The sequence below is a fragment of the Acartia tonsa genome, chromosome 5 (assembly GCF_053477335.1).
Source record: "Acartia tonsa isolate MP-2025a chromosome 5, ASM5347733v1, whole genome shotgun sequence".
NCBI classification, from domain to species: Eukaryota; Metazoa; Arthropoda; class Copepoda; order Calanoida; family Acartiidae; genus Acartia; species Acartia tonsa.
Window position 1 is genome coordinate 39,082,464 of NC_137264.1, and position 20,168 is coordinate 39,102,631.

Consider the following 20,168-nt stretch of genomic DNA (forward strand, 5'->3'; position numbering starts at 1 on the left):
CATACTATTAGAGTAAAGCATTAGAGGGGGAAGGGGTTAAATGCCTGTATTTCCCTATCGCAATGACCTTGTGCCGACTTGAAAAATCAACCAATGGTGTCGTGAATATTCACACAGCCAAGTAGCAAAAAACAATTTGCTAGCAGACGAAAAAGTTTATTGAAAAAGAGGGGAAGTAGTTATCTGTACATACATCTATATTATATGTAGATCTGTTTTCATTTACACTTTAAAATATGTCGGATGTCATTTGATGAAATGTTTCAGCGTCTGTAAGAAGAGGAGAGAAGGAGATATTATCTTCCCAACCCAAAATTCCTGGACACACACTTGGTGGAGTGGTCCCATTTTCTCCAAGCCTGAGCAAGAGAGGAGGGGGGTTGGATGCGAGCAGGGACTTAGGGTGAGGACAAAAGACAAGCCTTGAAAAATTTTAATATCTAGTTTGGTTAGGATATATTGTGTATATATCCCGCAGTGTTAGAGGGAAAAAACTACCTAGCATCATTTTATAATTATCTTAAAGATACGGGGTCAGAATTATCAGTACTTAACATGCACTTTGTGTGAAAGCAAGGAACTTAAAACAAAACAAAAAAAAAATTTATTCAGAAAAGTAATCTAACAAGTTAACTATTATATTCTTTTCTCATTTGCACAGTTTTTTAATTTCTTTTCTCGTATTCATTCGAATCCGGTGGATAGGAACCGGTTCTCATCCATACGAAAAAACTATGTCTAGCATCGTATTATATCCAGATTTCTACGAATATAGAAATGTACAATCATAAGATTAAAACCAGTTTTTTTATCCGGTGCCTCCGGCACCCCGGGGCTAAAAAAAAATAGTTTTAATCTTATAATTGTACATTCTATATCCGCGGAAAGCCGTTTATAATACGATACGAGAAATAACTATTAAATGATTTTCTTTAAAAGCTTCATCAACTGCAAAAATTCACACAAAAAAATTAAATTTTAATATGTGATTGTCCTATCCCTAGAAACCTGGAGATGGCGTCACTACAATTTTTCTTTAAGATTTTTGTTGTTGCAGCATACATTATAATATTTAGAATTGTTATCATATCCACATAAATTTTTAATGGTTTATGCTTTATCTTATAATTAAATAACAAAAGTGTAATCCCCAACGAAATCACTTCAAAAAAAGGGGAAAAGCTTTATTATGAGGTCGTATTATAGACAGCTTTCCGCAGATAATAAATAGTAAGTTTATAAATCTAAAACCATTTTTGTTAGCCCTGAGGACGATGCTATACATATTTTTTCTGTATGGCGGAGAACAGTTTTAATCCAGTAGATATCAATCAGTTTCAAAGCCATATTGGAAAGTTCATCAAAAGGTCTATGCATTAGAAATATGTTTTGGTCTTTCTAAACATGCATTTTTGTAGTTGTTTTAAAGTTCACCCCCTTAACTTTTAGCCATCTAAACCAACCAACTCCCCCCTCCCCTCCCCCGCTTGACAAGACATTCTTAAACAACTTTTATCAATTTCTATGTAAGTCACCCTCCCAATAGGGTGACACAAATTGCGCTTTCTTTCTATCATACAGAAAATTAAGACGATGCCCAAAATACATAACTTTTGCACCACGTCGTCTTCCTGTGACGTCATATTCTCGATCTCTATTTTAGGGACTTTCTTTTCCACTTCTTCTCTCATCTCTCTCTCTCATTTTATGACGTAACAGGAAGACGACGTGGTGCAAAAGTTATGTATTTTGGGCTTCGTCGAAAATTAAGAAAGGGAGGGTACATTGGAGTGTAAATTTTAAACAAGTTTTCTTATTTGTTGGATACTTTTTTAAATCTTGATTTCTTACTGCTTAGTTCATAAAAAAGCTCCTGTAGGCATTTAAAGCAAGCTTTGTTTTGGTCAAGGGCAGGTTTTAGTCTACTTTTGCTCCAACGTTCCCATCCTACACAAAACTGGCCCTGGAAAAACCATACTTTTCATCCCCTACCCCCGGGAACCGTAAATTACTCTCAATGGTACCCAAAGTTTTATAACCACAAAATTTTTTTGTAAATTTTCTTAAATCTTGATCAGTTGTTTCCAAACAAGCAGTGGCTAAACATTTTATCATTTAGTTTTAATCTACAGAAGAGGTAATTTGTTTATCGTCATTGGGAACGCAACACAATTTATTGTCCATTGTCCTATCCCTTAAGATTCCTGATTTGTATCCCCTTTTTTTATTCGATCCCATATAAATCCGCGACCGTGGCTCAACACGCAGCGCATCCGCTCGTCCTCTGGAAGGTTATAGGTTCGAATCTCGGTCCGACACCGCGTCAAAACTAAAGACGTTAAAAATGGTTCCTACTGCTGCTATGTCAGGTGCGCGACATAAATAGTCAGAGTAGGGGGAATGCCTTGGTCCAAAAAAGGCGCAACTCACTACCATGCACAGTTAGGACTTCTCAGACAAAGGTCGTGCAATCAAAGGGTTGGTTGTCTGATGGGCAAATGGACGCTTTACACCGCAATCATAGGGCTTAGTGCTGACAACCCTATCCCATGTCCATAAAAAGCCACATTGTTACAGAAACACTGACAAATTGTATGCTCCCCCTGTGGAGTGAAAAGGGCTTGTTACTGTTTTTTTACATATAAACATAAAACTTTTCAGTGCACCCTAAATTCCTAAACAATGTTTTATTTCTCAGGCCCCTAACTTTTTTTTCCTGTTTATAAAGAATAAAAAGATACATACCTATATCAAACAGCCCTTCTTTTATCCCCGCATGGAGAGGGGGGGGGGTTGCTTACAAGGATACAGGGATATCACATTGGAAGATAAATAAATCTTAGTACTACAGCTCTCATGTGTTTTGCTCTATATTTGGTAATTCATAATTTTAAATACTGGTTGTTGCGCCCCTAGCATCTAGTGACTCTATCTTCATGGAGATGAGAAGATTGCAGAAATAAGCCCAAAACTATCCCTAGGCTTAAATATAAAATTAAAAAGCATAAAACAATCCCTAGGCCCATGTGAAGATTTCCTAAAAGGAGAACTCAACCAGTTCTCCAGTCTTAGACAAAAATAACTTGTTACTGTATATAATAGGATTTATAGGAAGAAGGTCAGATTAATATTGATCACCATTGATCTCTCTCTCCCTGGGCTGTTGGGCTGTTTATTTCACTAGTCCCAAAAGTTTTATAATAACGTTTTCTCATACGCTAACTTTAGATCTTTTGGAACTTTTAAAGAATTATGATTAGTTTGTTTATCAACCATCTCAACCACTAATTGTAATCTACCGAAGGGGTATTTTTTGCATCATCATTGGGGATGTACAATAATTCACGGCCATTGTCTTATCCTTTTATATCCCTGATTTGTGGTGGTTATGAAAAAGGTTTTGTGTTGATTATTATTCAGATGAAATTGCTTTCATGGCGCCACCAGATTCAGACCACTCTTACGAAAACTTGCAAGAAAAAAAAAGTTAAAAAGTTATAGAGAAATGCCTTACTTAAAAAGATCTAGATTAGTTTTTAATCGGTTATGTAGTCTTTTTGTATTTAAATCTAATAATCACATTAACTTGTATCAAAAACAATAATGACAACATCTATAAAAGCAAAGCTCTAAAATCAGAAGGAAGGAAAAACGAACAGTAGCTCTTGTAGAGTGACAGATTTTAATAAGCAAAACAATAATTTGTAAGTCTAGAAAAAATTTAATGTAAAATTTCGTGAATACAGTAAAAGAACATACTTTCACTTTTTAAATTTTATTGTAGAGAAGCCTCGCTTACAATATTGTACCTTGTTGTTCTAGGAATTACTATTCCAAAAATCAGATAGATAGGATATTTATATTATACAAAACTTTGTTTTACAAATGTTAAAAATTAGCATGTTTTCAATGGACGTGTGTGGACTTTCAAGTAACGATTATAGATTTGCCATGCTTCTAAAATCGTATCTAACGTGTCTATTACTAAATTAACGAAATTAGCCAATCGTTCTGGACGGACTAAACTTAATTATAGAAAACCTTTACTTTCTTAAAAACATTTTAGCGATTCCATTTATTATTTAAGAGCGAAGCTTTTCTACATTTAGGATAGGTCTGCCCTTACGTCATTCCAACGGATAGCCATTTTCACAAGATATCGTTTAATAAGTACATTTCAAACTTTGCTTGTTAATTCTACTAACACTAAGGTAAGACATAGTTATTTTACAGATTTTTTGAAAACGTAGAATCTTAAAGAAACACACATATTTCAAAATGCATTTTTTAGAGTGCGGCTCCGCTCATAATGATTTTGTCTGCCTACTAGTGACTAAACATATGATATGATTTATTTAATTTCCAAATACTGGCTCCGTTCCCCCAATAGTATCTGATATTGTAGTCTGCATATTTGTAGCCTGCGTCATACAAGGGGTGAAATTTTTATCTATACAAAAAATAAAAGATAAATTTCAGGAAGGGAGGGGACATTGGACTGTATATTACACTAGTTCTTAAAGTTTTATAGTAACGTTTTCTTATTCTGGATTAATAACTTGAGGACTTTTGAATTTTTATTAGTTGGATCATTAAGTTGAGTGTTAAAACGTTTCAACCACTAATTATAATCTACAGAAGGGGTAATTTTTGTGTATCATTGTTGGGGATGTACATTAATTTATCCTTGGATAGATTACCCTTTCATTTCATAAAAAAATACAAAAACAAACCATGTCGGACAAACGGTCATTAAATATTATAAAGCTTCAGGATTTTAAAAGGCAAAATAATATTTTGTTAAATTCTAAATCATAGTTTTATGTAAGTTCATTGAAAAATTGCTATAGAGCAGAATATTTTTTTTAAGTACATGTGTATATTTTTATTACATTATTATAGAGATGACACGCATGTTACAGATCGTTCTGGTAATATATAATTTCTAAAAATCGGATATGTCATCTAAAAAACTGAATCGAAAATTGGTCAAAATGTTTAAAAAGAAGGTTTGGATTATAGAGTTGCTTCGCTTCATTAATTGTTTAATAATTTGCTCAAAATTCAGGATATTTATTGTAAAAGACGTTCTTGCCTTTTAAGAAGACAACAATACAAACAACAGTGTGCTTTATCGTCTGTAGAATCCCCATTTTTTAAAAATAGGACAAGTTTAGAATATCAAATTATAGTTGAAAATATAGATTTTCAATACAAAAAAATTATGAATTATGTTTAAACAAGGATGACAACATCCATAAGTAGCTAAGCACAAAAAATCGTCGATGGGAATACGTACAGGTAGATTTAAAAGGTTTTTACTAAAATCAAGAATAGATTTATTGGATAAAATAAACATGAAACCTTGTTTTATTTTGCATGAAGACGATGGTCAAAGTAAATTAATTAAAGATGCTCATAACAATGGGAAAAATTATTTTGATACAGATATCCCATAAAAGTTTGAAAATTGCATCAAAATAAACAAAGATATGGGGAAATATGTAAAACATATAAAAATAGCCAAAAACCTGATAAAAGGCAGTCTGGCCGTCATGGTTGTTTTATTAAAACGACTAAAAATTTAATTTTTAAATCCTTAACTTAAAAAATTTGGAAAATCGGACCATATACACTGAAGATATGGAAAAAAGTGTTAAATATTTAAAAATAGCCTAAAACCTGCTAAAAAGGCAGTCTGGCCGTCATGGTTATTTTGTTTAAAAGAGGGGAAATTTAATTTTGATATCTATAACTGAAAAATTTTGAAAATCGGACTATAAACACTGAAGATATGGAGAAAAATGTTAAATATATAAAAAAAATAGCCTAAAACCTGTTAAAAAGGCAGTCTGGCCGTCATGGTTGTTTTCTTTAAAAGACGGGAAATTTAATTTTGATATCTATAACTGAAAAAATTTTGAAAATCGGACCATAAACACTGAAGATATGGAGAAAAAAGTGAAAAATATAAAAATAGCCTAAAACCTGCTGAAAAGGCAGTCTGGCCTTCATGGTTGTTCCTTTAAACGACGGAAAATTTAATTTTGATATCTGTAACTGAAAAAATTTTGAAAATCGGACCATAAACACTGAAGATATGGAGAAAAATGTGAAAAATAAAAAAATAGCCTAAAACCTGCTAAAAATCGGTCCGAACGCCAATGATGTTTTATAGTCAATTGTGCTCCCTAATGATGGGAATGTTGTCAAAAAATTTCAGCATTCTATCTTTTATAGGAGCTGAGTAAATCCCATTTCCCCCATAGCGTTACGGACTGACTGACTGACTGACGGACGGACTGACTGACGGACGGACAAAGTGAATTATAGAGTAGCTTCGCTACTAACAAATGCTACGTATAGAAGTTAATTCCTAATATTTACGGCAATCATCGTTATTTTGGTTTAAAATCATTAAGTCAATTCTAAAAACAAGGATGGCAACATCCATAAAAGCGAAGCTCTGAAACGGTAGGACAGACGAACATTAACTTTTGTAGAGTGTCAGAACTGAATATGCAAAATATAAATATAAAAGTTTTAATAAAATTATACGTAAATTTGTTGCAAAACTGTTTAAGGAAATACTTACAATTGGTTGTTAAGTCAAATATTTTAAAATGGACGTACGGATAATCTGGTTACGATTATAGGAATCAGCATGCAAAGTTTGAAATCGATAGGACAATTCTAACATGTTTAAATCAAAGAAAAGGGCTAGCCGTTAAAAACGCACGGATGGACGGACCGACCCTAATTATGGAAAAGCCTTGCTTTTAAAAATATAGAAACTGACCAACAGAAAGACTCGCTTCGTTTAGAAATGTTTCGCACCTGAAAATATTGAAATATACATAAGAAACAGAAGTTCTCTTATCTAGGTTGTATAATCGTGCACAGTGTAAAACAAGGATGTTAACATCCATAAAAACGAACCAATCAGACTGTCAGACAAACGAACATTAACATGTCAAATGTTCAACATTAATTGGAAGTATGTAAAATAAATTTTTTTAATAGTTAAGTTACTCTATATTTAACTTTGTCTGTCTGTCTGTCAACCTGTTCGTCCGTCAGTCAGTCAGTAACGCTATGAGCATCCAGTACGTAATTTACTTTGTCCGTCGGTCTTTCCGTTACACAACAAAATATAGATATTAAAAAATATTCTGCAAAATTTCATTGTCCGTTTTCTCATCCATGTTTTTTTGTGTTTCTTCTTATGGATATTGTCATTCTTTTTAAAATATTTCAATCCTATAGTTACCGATATACATGATGCTAAATATGAACTAACTTACAATTTTAGGCTTTATTATAGAGATACTTCGCTTATAACATAATGACTTTTGATCCTAGGAGTCAATAAGTCAAAAATCAAATGACTAGGAAAATTATAGACACCATGCAAACTGTCCCAATTTTGTATAACTTTTGCGGAACAAGTTCCAGTTACGTCATACTTACCTTACCCGAAAAAGGGAAGCGGGGAAGAAAATCTCTTCAAAAGAGATGGAGAATACCCCCTTTTCTCCCATCTCTTTTTTCTCCCCCCCTTCCCTTTTTTTTCTTTCCCCCTTCTCTTTCGGGAAAGGAAAGTATGACGTAACTGGAACTTGTTCCGCAAAAGTTATACAAAATTGGGACAGTTTGCATGGTGTCAATTATATCATATAAAAAAGCTAAAAAGCCCATTTGTAGAAAAACTTCGCTTTAAACAACACTACAATAATACTGTCATTTAGATCTTAAATCTTGGGGTAAGGAATAAATATAATAGATATAGATCCCTAATCCGTAAATAGAACTAATGCAATGGGAACATACAATAAAAACAATCTTGCCATTTTGGTACGATATAAAAAAACAGCTAATAAAAGTTGATTTTCTAAAGATATACCTAGCTCTTGGAAAATTATATCGTACAAAAAATTTGTGGCTAATGTTCTTGAAATTAATCATTGGCGAATAAATATAAACAAAAATTTCTGGCAGACCATCTAAGGCAATAAATCTATTGGGGCAAGATTTCACATAGACACATAAAATGCAAAGGAGATTGCACTCACAGAAATTCTTTTGATATAATTTTTAGTAGCGCAGCTACTCTAAAACTAGCGAATGTCTGTATGATGACTATATATCTAGGAGAGACATACTCAAGAATGTCTGTGTGATGACTATATAACTAGGAGAGACATACTCAAGAATGTTTGTGTGATGACTATATATCTAGGAGAGACATACTCAAGAATGTCTGTGTGATGACTATATATCTAGGAGAGACATACTCAAGAATGTTTGTGTGATGACTATATATCTAGGAGAGACATACTCAAGAATGTCTGTGTGATGACTATATATCTAGGAGAGACATACTCAAGAATGTTTGTGTGATGACTATATACCTAGGAGAGATATACTCAAGAATGTTTGTGTGATGACTACTCAAGAATGTTTGTGTGATGACTATATATCTAGGAGAGACATACTCAAGAATGTTTGTGTGATGACTATATAACTAGGAGAGACATACTCAAGAATGTTTGTGTGATGACTATATATCTAGGAGAGACATACTCAAGAATGTTTGTGTGATGACTATATATCTAGGAGAGACATACTCAAGAATGTCTGTGTGATGACTATATAACTAGGAGAGACATACTCAAGAATGTTTGTGTGATGACTATATATCTAGGAGAGACACACTCAAGAATGTCTGTGTGATGACTATATATCTAGGAGAGACATACTCAAGAATGTTTGTGTGATGACTATATATCTAGGAGAGACATACTCAAGAATGTCTGTGTGATGACTATATAACTAGGAGAGACATACTCAAGAATGTTTGTGTGATGACTATATATCTAGGAGAGACACACTCAAGAATGTCTGTGTGATGACTATATAACTAGGAGAGATATACTCAAGAATGTTTGTGTGATGACTATATATCTAGGAGAGATATACTCAAGGATGTCTGTGTGATGACTATATATCTAGGAGAGATATACTCAAGAATGTTTGTGTGATGACTATATAACTAGGAGAGACATACTCAAGAATGTTTGTGTGATGACTATATATCTAGGAGAGATATACTCAAGAATGTTTGTGTGATGACTACTCAAGAATGTCTGTGTGATGACTATATATCTAGGAGAGACATAATCAAGAATGTCTGTGTGATGACTATATATCTAGGAGAGACATACTCAAGAATGTCTGTGTGATGACTATATAACTAGGAGAGACATACTCAAGAATGTCTGTGTGATGACTATATATCTAGGAGAGACATACTCAAGAATGTTTGTGTGATGACTATATATCTAGGAGAGATATACTCAAGAATGTTTGTGTGATGACTATATATCTAGGAGAGACATACTCAAGAATGTTTGTGTGATGACTATATATCTAGGAGAGACATACTCAAGAATGTCTGTGTGATGACTATATAACTAGTAGAGATATACTCAAGAAATTCCAAAGCAAATTAACGGATCTAAGAACTGTCTCTAAATGCACAGAAACACCTTCCGCTGTTATTTTTAAATAATAAAAAAAGAATATGGTAGTTTTTATAAAAAACTAAATCTAACCCTATGGTGCCATACACCACCCTAATTATTTTATAGTAGGTTTCATAATGATTCCTAAAACAGATAGGTACGTTTAGGGAAGCACAGCAACTTATTAATAATCACCAAAAGTCCATAGATAGATATTCTATTTGTCACATTTTTTTTACAATTTGTATCCTGTATTTTACTCAATTTTGCAACAAGTTTATGTTCAATTTTGCTTAGGCTTACAAATTAAAGTTCTGACACTCTACAAGGGTTATTGTTCGTTTGTCCTTCCTTCTGATTTTAGAGCTTCGCTCTCATGGAAGTTGTCATCATTGTTTGCTTATAAAATGCTGCGCTTATTTATAATTTTCCAGTATGACTTCGAAACCGATTAATATCCGCTGGATTTGAACCTGATCTCAGCCGTACCAAAAAATTATGCATAGCATCGTATTACAAAAAATTTTCCCAATTTTGTCTTCGCCCAAGTCTTCGGCATCTCGGGGCTAAAAAAAACTAGTTTTAATCTCCTAGTTGTTCATTTTTTCATTCGCAAAAAGCTGTTTACAATATGATACGATATTAAGTGCAAGGCCCCCAACTTATCATAAGTTGGTTGAGCTCTCTGGTCGAAATTTCATTCCTTACTCGTCATGGGGTAATGGCGCAATGGGTAGGGTGTTGGCCTGGTAATCTAAGGGTTCCCGGTTCAAGCCCCGCCACGTGCAAAATTAACTCTGATGAATTGAGCCATACTAATGAGCCCTAAAAGGGCGAAACACTGTGTCTATGGAGATATATAACTTTTCTTGTATTGAAACTTAGAATATAGTTTGAATATAATATTGCTAGAATGGATTATGTTAAACAGTTAGGGAGTTGAATCTATTTTTATAGAAGCAGAAATATAATCTATGATTATGGTTTGGACCCTCTAAAACTGTAATCTACCCTTCCACTTTCCCCTCTCTTGGTAAAGATATCTTCAACGCCGATACGATTTTTGAAATATAAGATTCCACTTTTGTCTCTCTTGTTAAAGATATCTTCACCAAGAGAGGCAAAAGTGGAATCTTAAATTTCAAAAATCATATCGGCGTTGAAGATATCTTCACCAAGAGAGGGGAAAGTGGAATCTTACATTTCAAAAATCAATCGGCGTTGAAGATATCTTCACCAAGAGAGGGAAAAGTAGAATCTTACATTTCAAAAATCGTATCGGCGTTGATAATATCTTCACCAAGAGAAATGAAAGTGGAAAGGTAGATTACAGTTTTAGAGGGTCCAAACCATAATCATAGATTATATTTCTGCTTCTATAAAAATGGATTCAACTCCCTAACTGTTAAAGCTTGCAGATGGACTTCATTTATCTTTATAAACAAAACACAAGAATAAACAACAAATAAACCTGGAGGGAGGGGACATTGGACGGTAAATAACACTGGTACCAAAAGGGTTTAACCTCTTTATATTATTCAAAAAAAAATTAATTGTTGAATTTTAATTGGTTAATTCCAAACAAGTAGTGTTCAGCAAATGATTAAAATCTACAGAAAAGATAATTTTGTTTATTATAATTGAGGCTGTATATATCATTGTCTTCTTACTAAAATCTTTGTCATATACGAAGCTTCACAGTAACGGAGAACCATATTGATGGAGCGGTTATCGAGATCTTAAGTTACAGACAGTGATATCATAGTTACTTTGAAGTGATAGTGGACCAAATAATGCCATTTCTCGCGGTCATACGCTGTAATGCTTCATGTTGGAAGGGTGACGCAAATTTCAGATCTCAGTTTTCGCTATTTGATTTACTATTTTTCTCTCTAAGATAGAAGCGATGCTTGCAAGATTATTTAATTCGCTATAATATAAAGATAAATTTTTCTCAAATCACGACCGCGAGAAATGGCATTATTTGGTCCACTATCCTTTGAAGTATCCCCCCCCCCTCCACTTTATATTATCTGACTTCAATATCATTGCAGCAGTATTTATTTGGGATATAGGCATAGGTCAATTCGAGGGAAATGAATATTTCCACGATTTTTTGATTGTTTTACCTTTTTTCTTAAGGCCTTAATTGTAATTTACATATTAATGAGTATGGCCTGTTTATTGGCTAAGGTCTTTCACCTAATTCCAACTTTTCTTTCTAACTAAAAACCCTGCCACTAGCAAATGCATGAAATATTGACGTAACAATAAATATGTTTTTGTGTGTGTGTTTTATTAATTATAAATATGTGAGATATTTTCGCTTATATTTGCCTATTCCTCAATTCCTGATTTTTTACAAATATATTTCTGTATAAATTGATTATCCGTATATGGTAGAAAAAATCCCTAATAAGCAAATAATTTTCCATCATTTGGGTCGGTCAGTACGTCCGTATTAACAGCTCTTTTCTTTCGCTAGGGCTTCATAGATTTGTCCTTTCGTTTTAAGCGGAGCAACTATAAAGATTACCAGAAAGTTTGTAGATCCAATTTAAAACATTTTAAAACTTTTAGGCAATTTAAAAAAATTTATTCCATCTATATATCAAAATTTTTAAATGATGATTTCTAGTATGATTAGGCAGTATGTCATGAGCAAAGCATCTCTTTAATCTAGTATATCATTATCCACGTGACGCATCCTGTATCCAAGTGATTTGGAATAAATTTAAACGGAATATATTGTTTTCACTTTTAGACATTGTTGAATATTGAATGCGTCAAATTTGTCAATGTTCGTTTGTCTGTCTGATTTGTTGAGCTCGATCATATGTATGTTTTCATCTTTGTTTTAGAAGAAAACAAGGATGACAACATTCATAAGTAGCGAAGCTCAAAAATTATGAATATATATCAGGAAAAATTACTATAAAGCAGTGTCATACAATAAACATTAATGTTGATAAAATAGGGAAATTAGAAAACCTTTATAATCACGCAACCTTAAAAATCATAAAAATTTAAAAATCTAGGAATCGATCTAGCACCGCAATTTATAGACAAATCTTAATGAAACTTACTAAAAAAATGTAGAATATGAGCATATTCTATCCCTAATAATTTCAGCCGCTTATCCTGAATAGGAATCGAGAAAACAAAAGAAAACCTAAAAATCTAGGAATCGATCTAGCACCCCTATCAATAAAAAAATCGTAATAAAACTTAAGCAAAATATGAAGAATGTAAATTTAAGCAATCCCTGAAAATTTCAGACCATTATCTTAAAAAGGAGTTGAGAAAATCAAGAAAACATGAAAATGTAGGAATCGATCTAGCACCCCAAATTACAGACGGATGGACAAAACAATGTACAGATTAGATGGGCATATGTTATAAGAATCTTCACTAAAAATTTCAGCTGTCTATCTTTTATAGGGGCCGAGAAATCACGTTTCCCCCACTTTGTCTCAGACGGACAGACGGACGGACGGACATTTCGAATTATAGAGTAGCTTCGCTACTAAAAACCTGAAATAAGGCCTCTATTAAACAAGGATATTGGCGAAAGTATGTCGAATATATGGCTCTTATTATAAGAGATCATACTTTACATGATATCCACATTTATAAATAAAATTTTGTGTTGCTATACCAACATAAATATTATTGGAATATATGTATGTTTGTCGATGTTATGTCAGCCACGACCACTTTCGATAGCATGCTACCAGTTCTAAAGAGAGAAACCGCTAATCCTTTAAACTAAAGTAATAAGTTTTTCTCGTATTCATTCGAATCCGGTGGATAGAAACCGGTTCTCATCCATACGAAAAAACTGTCTAGCCTCGTATTATATCCAGCTTTCTACGAATATAAAAATGTACAATCATAAGATTAAAACCAGTTTTTTTAGCCGGTGCCTTCGGCACCTCGGGGCTAAAAAACTAGTTTTAATCTCATAATTGTACATTCTATATCCGCGGAAAGCCGTTTATAATACGATGCGAGAAATAACTATTTTTGGACATTGTTTATTTCTAGCTAACCTCTTGGGCATGTTTTTTATCTAATTTTTCAAAATTAAAAGTTATCACTATATAGAGGGTAGGGGCGATGCGTAAGTCTAAAAAACGCAACTAATGCAGAAGAAAGTAAGAGAGGGAGGGGACGTTGCGCTGTCTATTACACTAGTCCTCAAAGTCTTATAATAACGTTTTATTGTTCGTTAGCCTAACAACCTTGGGGACTTTTATTGAATTTAGATTAGTTGATACATTTAATTCAGTGTCAAACGTTTCAACTATTAATTGTAATCTAAAGAAAGGGTAGTTTTGTGTATAATCGTTGGGAATGTACATCAATTTATCGGCCATTGTCATATCCCTTTAGATCCCTGGATGAAAGTTTACTTTTATATAAGTAAGCGCACTATAAAAGGGAAATTTTAAATAACTGTTATTTGTAGCTACTGTGAAAATCTTCTTTAGTTGTTGAAACATTATAATATGTGATTGTAATTATTATAAAATTGTTATTGTTATATTGTTATAATTGTTATTAATCATTATTTAAGTTTCATAGATTTATTTCAGATAAATATATAACAAAATTTTATTGGTCGATTTTTTATTTTAATAAAATGGAATCTTACAGAAGTAATCCATGTAAGGTATGTCTAAATGTATCTATGAATTTAATTCAAGTAACAGGATATCTGTGTCTACCGCTAACCACTGTTTTTTCCTTTCTATTGTAGCTCCTTCTCATGTCCAGAGAAGGTTTATTTTGGGGGAGGGCGCAACCTCCAGAGTCCAAGAGAAATCGCACATAGAGTAAAATTTTCCCTACTAAAAATGATTTTTCACTTTCTTTTTTAAACAAAAATTAAAAATGGGGGAGGGAGACCCCCCCCCCCACCCCTACATCAAGTAACAGTAGAGTCTCTAGGGGCGTAGTCGCTTCACTAGTCTTTACATAAACCATTTGCTTATAAAAACAAGGACAATTACGTCCTATAGTAACCAAGATGTTTGAAATTAAAAGTATGTTAAAATAGTGCCAACTATTGAGAAAGTTTAAAAGATAGAAGAAAATATAACAAAGAAAGAAAAAAGAGAGAGAAATAGCATTACAGACGGACAGACAGACACAAACACTTACAGAGTTTCTTAGCTGCTGAAAACTATATAGGTTTCGTGTATTTCAATGCTTAATGAAGACACTTTCCTTATTTATTTCCACTGGAAACAAACCAGTTTTAAATAAAATGAAATCATATCGCAAAGCTGCTGCTAAAAAAATTAGGGAAGACTTCATTTATCATTGTTATCCTATAAATGCTAACATTGTCCATGAAAATCTCTGTGCACACAAATCATGAATTCATTTTGTAATTTGTTGAAATTATTTTGCATATAAGTACAAGCATGACTAGTGATAGAGTAGCTTCGCTTGATTATAATGATAATAACAACCAATTAGGTGGTTTGACACAAAGTGCCTGTAATGCACTAATACCACCCCCCTCCCCCATTACCCTATTTGTAAAATTATTTGAATATGAGGGAGAGTTTTTTCCCCTATGTTAGACCCCTTCAGGGACCCCTAATCCCGTGGAGCCTATACCTGCGATGCTATATAGCCAGGTATGCCCTAACCTAGGCTAAAGAAACAAACGAAAAAATAAACCTCCCACCCCACCCACCCTCCTTACTGTCAATTTATCTTAAAAATAAGTGGGGGAGGGGGTATCAGTGCTCAACAAGGTACTTTATGTGAAAGTGCCTAATTTGTATGATGTTCAGGGGGATGGAAGTGCAGTTTCTTCTGTTTTATCATCATTGACCTCTTTGGTTTTAGTTGTACAGGTGAGAGAATTGGATTGGTGCAGCTACATTATCATTAAAGCTTGTCCGTTAGACCAGTTACTCATAATACACTATTTCGAATTTAATTCTTATGCTGACCTAAAAAGTTACTTTAAGGGCCTATAAATAAATGTACAAAATTTTATCTCTCTATCTCTACTGGCTACCTAGCGTCTGGCCTCTAAAAATTCAACAGATAACGGTAGCACGGCGGTTTTAACAATTATAGCTCTTCTGCATATTTCAACTAAAGACATATAAGGCCAAAGATATGATATCCAAAAAATCTTTTGCCAGCACCGGTCAGTTTTCTAAAAAAAATTATTGAAAATGTTAAAAACAGACATCGCCAGCGCTAGTCACGATTCAAAAAAAGCACAGCATACTTTTGACACAGCAATCTCAATCGCATTTTATAATTTAAATTAATATGCAGAACACCTAATTAAATCTCCAAGCCATTCTCATATGCATTTTAAATTTTTGTATAAAATAACGGGATCTCAAAAATGGCCCTTTTTAGATTCCTGGCGCAGGTAGCCAGTAGTGATAGAGAGATAAAATTTTGTACATGTATGTCTAGCCCATAAAGTAACTTTTTAGGTCAGCAGAAGAATAAAATTCGATAAAGTGCATTTGAGTCAAAAGGTCTATTGTCCGTACATCTTTGTATAAGATTCGTAATTAATTTTAAAATCTTAATTTATCTGTTTTTCACCTTTTAACTTGTGATGCCATTTTGCCTAATTATTTTTGTTTGTATTGCCTTAAAGTATAAATTAATTTATTTATCTATTTGTCCGTTTTAAATATTCTAATAGAAAAGTAATGGATATATCATTACTTGGATCTTACACCAGCTGTTCAAGTTCTCTGATAAAGTGAAACTTGCAGCGGGCTAAAAAAAATGAATCCACCTTTTACGCCATACCATCCTCCTTGATGAATGAACTAACCAATAAACGAGTTCCATGTTAGCAACTTTAATTTAAAATTATTTTTCCCTATCATAATGTCCACGTATATTCTACCTACATCCATTTGAAAAATACACTTAATCCCCAACAATTAAAATAAGTTCTATTCAATTAATATTCCGACAGTAAAAGTAATAACAAGAATGATAACAACTAAACAATTATTTATATTTAGTTAATTATGAATGCTACTAACAGTAATAATAACAAGAACGATAACAACCAAAACAATTATCTATATTTAGTTAATAATGAATGCTGCTAACAGTAAAAATAATAACAAGAATGATAACAACCAAAACAATTATCTATATTTAGTTAATAATGAATGCTACTAACAGTAATAATAATAACAAGAATGATAACAACCAAAACAATTATTTATATTTAGTTAATAATGAATGCTACTAACAGTAATAATAATAACAAGAATGATAACAACCAAAACAATTATTTATATTTAGTTAATAATGAATGCTACTAACAGTAATAATAATAACAAGAACAATAACAACCAAAACAAATATCTATATTTAGTTGATAATGAATGCCGCTAACAGTAACAATAATAACAAGAATGATAACAACCAAAACAAATATCTATATTTAGTTGATAATGAATGCTGCTAACAGTAATAATAATAACAAGAATGATAACAACCAAAACAACAACAACAATAATAACAACAATCTCAATGAGGAGGTAATAGTTATTTATCGGTTCGTGTTTCCGCGGCCGGACATTAAAATAAAAGATTATTACCTAAAGATCTGGGCTAACAAAACAGAAATAATTTTAAGATTTTTATTTTAACATTTGTGGAAAAATGACTGTTACATGATGCAATACATATTTTTCACTATGACTGAGAACCTGTTCTTATTCGTTGGCTTAGCAACTTGTGGGACTGTAGTGAATCTAGATCGGTTAATTTTTAAGTCCGGTGTTCAAACGTTTCATCTATTAAAATTTAATCTACAGAAGAGGTAATTTTGAGTATTGGGATCTACATCAATAAATTGGTCATTGTCTTATCCCTTTTGGTAACTGTTCTTATCAGCGCGCTGTAACTGATGATGTTACAGCTGCTTACAGCTTTAAGTAACAACGAAATTAATTCTGGAAAAAGTCACGAAACCTACACATGATTTCCAGCTGCAGAATTGACACCCTTTTTTCTGCCAACAAAATATTACTTTAGATTTATTTCGCTTGTTGGCTATACACCTTATTCACGCTTTGCTCATAACTGTTCTTGTTTGTAAGGTGAATGTATTCATGCAAATGATGGAGAACATGGTAACTGCCATGGGTATGAGTCCTGGCCGCTCATTCCAGGTACAATCATTTTGGTTTAGGAGCGAAGCTTCCCTATAACTAACTTCTGTATGTCAAATGAATGAATGTAGAATATACGTGGATGTTATGACAGGAGAAATATTGTCGTCAATTTAGGTTGCATTTTCCCTCATTTATTAGTTAAGCCGTTTACACAGAAGGAGGGGAGGGGATGGGGTAAAGGACAGTGATGGAAGAGATCGTTATTTTAGCCCGCTACAGAGTTCACTTTATTATAGAACATGAAAATCTGGGATAGGATCAAAGTAATAATAAATATATTGTAATATGACAGAGGAAACCCAAAAAAACACTGCACTTGTTTTATTAGTGAGCTCTCCATACACTGCGAATTTTAAAAGAAAAAAAGTTGACCCTCAAAATTTCACCTTAAAGTGACACTTTTCTAATAGTTTATAGTCCACTAACTCATAAGCAGTAAGAATTCAAATCCATTAAGTCCCTTCTAACGAGATATTGGCAACTTTTTGCACACATTTTTGCAAACGGCAATTATTTCCTTTATTTGAAGTTTTGGATAATAACATTTTCATAAAAGTTTTCAGTAATAATCATTTAAGATCCATTGTTGAGAAAAAATAACTGAAAAAATGTGTTTCCATGCAAAATAAGCTTAAAATCTAATGATTTTAAATATTTGCGATTTAATGGTAAAAAAGAATTTTTTTTCTTTTTGATAGCCTGAATATGTTTAATTTTGTTTTTTATATAATCTATTCTTTGAATAGACATGCATATTCTTGCAGATTTTTAAAAAAATTTAAAAAATCAAAAATCGAAATTAATCAAAATTTATCTATAGCCTTTGAAAAATACTTTTGATATTTTTAACCTATATAATCAATAAAATCAATGAAAAATAAAAAGTTTTATAAAACAAACTTTTGGAAAAGGTTTAAGATAACTTCATAAAATTAGCATTTAAGTAGGATATTTTTTTTGTCTATTTTAAAAATGCAAATTAAACATAGTTAACGAATATTTAATTAGCAAGAATAGTAATAGAATATTTCAATAACTACTTAAACCTTTTTGTGGCTATGTTATTTATTTAAACAGAAAATCTATTTTGTCAGAATTATAAAAATAATGAAATATTTTCAAACAAGCTTGCAAAATAAACGTAATTTTATCAAACTTCCTCACAGTTTTTAGAAGATATTGTTGTAAAATATTAATTATTGTCTATATGAGGTATCGAAACAAAATTTTGTTTCTTGCTCATTTTTTTTAGATAATCCCACTCTTTTTTTTATCATACCGTATTATTTTTTTTCATTTTAAAAAAATTCAAAATTTCTTAAGAAAACTTATTTAAATTAAGAATCAATAAAAGAAATTGACGTTAATCTTGAGAAGGGGTACTTATGTTTATCGTAATTGGTATACAATATATCAATGTATTATCTACCGTCTTATGCCTTAATTCCCTGTTTTATTGTATTTCAGAACGGACTTGAGGACGAAGTTATGAAAATCTACGTCAGAAATTTGGTCACAGTTCTGGCAGAAAACTGGCTAGCTGATCAATACATTAATCTTGTTGAGGACACTAAGGATATCCTAGAAGCAACTACAGGCTGATGAATAGTTATTTATCGCATCGTATTATAAACAGCTTTCCGCGGATATAAAAATGTACAATTATGAGATTAAAACCAGTTTAGCCTTAATTTTAAAAGTGTGTACTTTGATTGTCTTTGGTAGTATTTTGTGCGTTATAAGTAAATTTTTAGTTGAAATGTTTTTTTTTAACTTCTTGAGATATTATAAGATCACCTAAAATAAATTTAATGTATTTTCAAAGAAAAACGACTAAGTAAGAATTGTTTGTACGATTTTTTTCTATGACTTTAAAGGACGGAAAAAGGGAATAAATATAAATAGCAATGAATATTTTGTTTTTATCGTTTAAAGTTGTGCTAATTGTCCTTGATTATAATTTCATTATCAAACAATGATGACAACATCCATAAAAGCAAAGCTCTGAAACTGTAGGACAAACGGACATTAACATTTGTGTAGTGTAGAACTGAATAACCATAATATAAATTTATAGGAGTCGAAGCAAAAACTGCTTGATACAGGATAATGTTTATGGACATACTTACATTTTTAGGATTTGATTATAGTTACTTTGCTTAAATTATTGAACTTTGTTGTCCCATTCCGTATATAAAAAATCAGATCAATCGGATAATTAGATCACAAAAAATTTTTTGTTAAAAAAATCAACATGTTTAAAATGGACGTAAGGACTTTCTGGTATTGATTACAGAGTTGCTACGCTTTCTAAATCGTACCTAACTACTACAGGAATCAACATGCTAAGTTTAAAATCAATTGGACAATTCTAACATGCCTAAATCAACGAAAAAAGATATCCGTAACGGACGGAAATACGGACAGCCCGACCCTAATTATAGAAAAGCTT

The 20,168-nt window shown here is 32.2% G+C and overlaps 1 protein-coding gene across 1 annotated transcript; it reads left to right on the forward strand.

Moving 5' to 3' along the window:
- The first annotated feature begins 14,115 nt into the window (after positions 1 to 14,115).
- On the forward strand, positions 14,116 to 19,742 carry LOC145320344 (uncharacterized). The gene is made up of 5 exons (XM_080162754.1): positions 14,116 to 14,199; positions 15,335 to 15,397; positions 16,985 to 17,077; positions 17,642 to 17,713; positions 19,184 to 19,742. Exons 1-5 carry the CDS (start codon positions 14,170 to 14,172, stop codon positions 19,316 to 19,318), a joined length of 393 nt encoding a protein of 130 aa, XP_080018880.1. The 5' UTR covers positions 14,116 to 14,169; the 3' UTR covers positions 19,319 to 19,742.
- Positions 19,743 to 20,168: the final 426 nt, after the last annotated feature.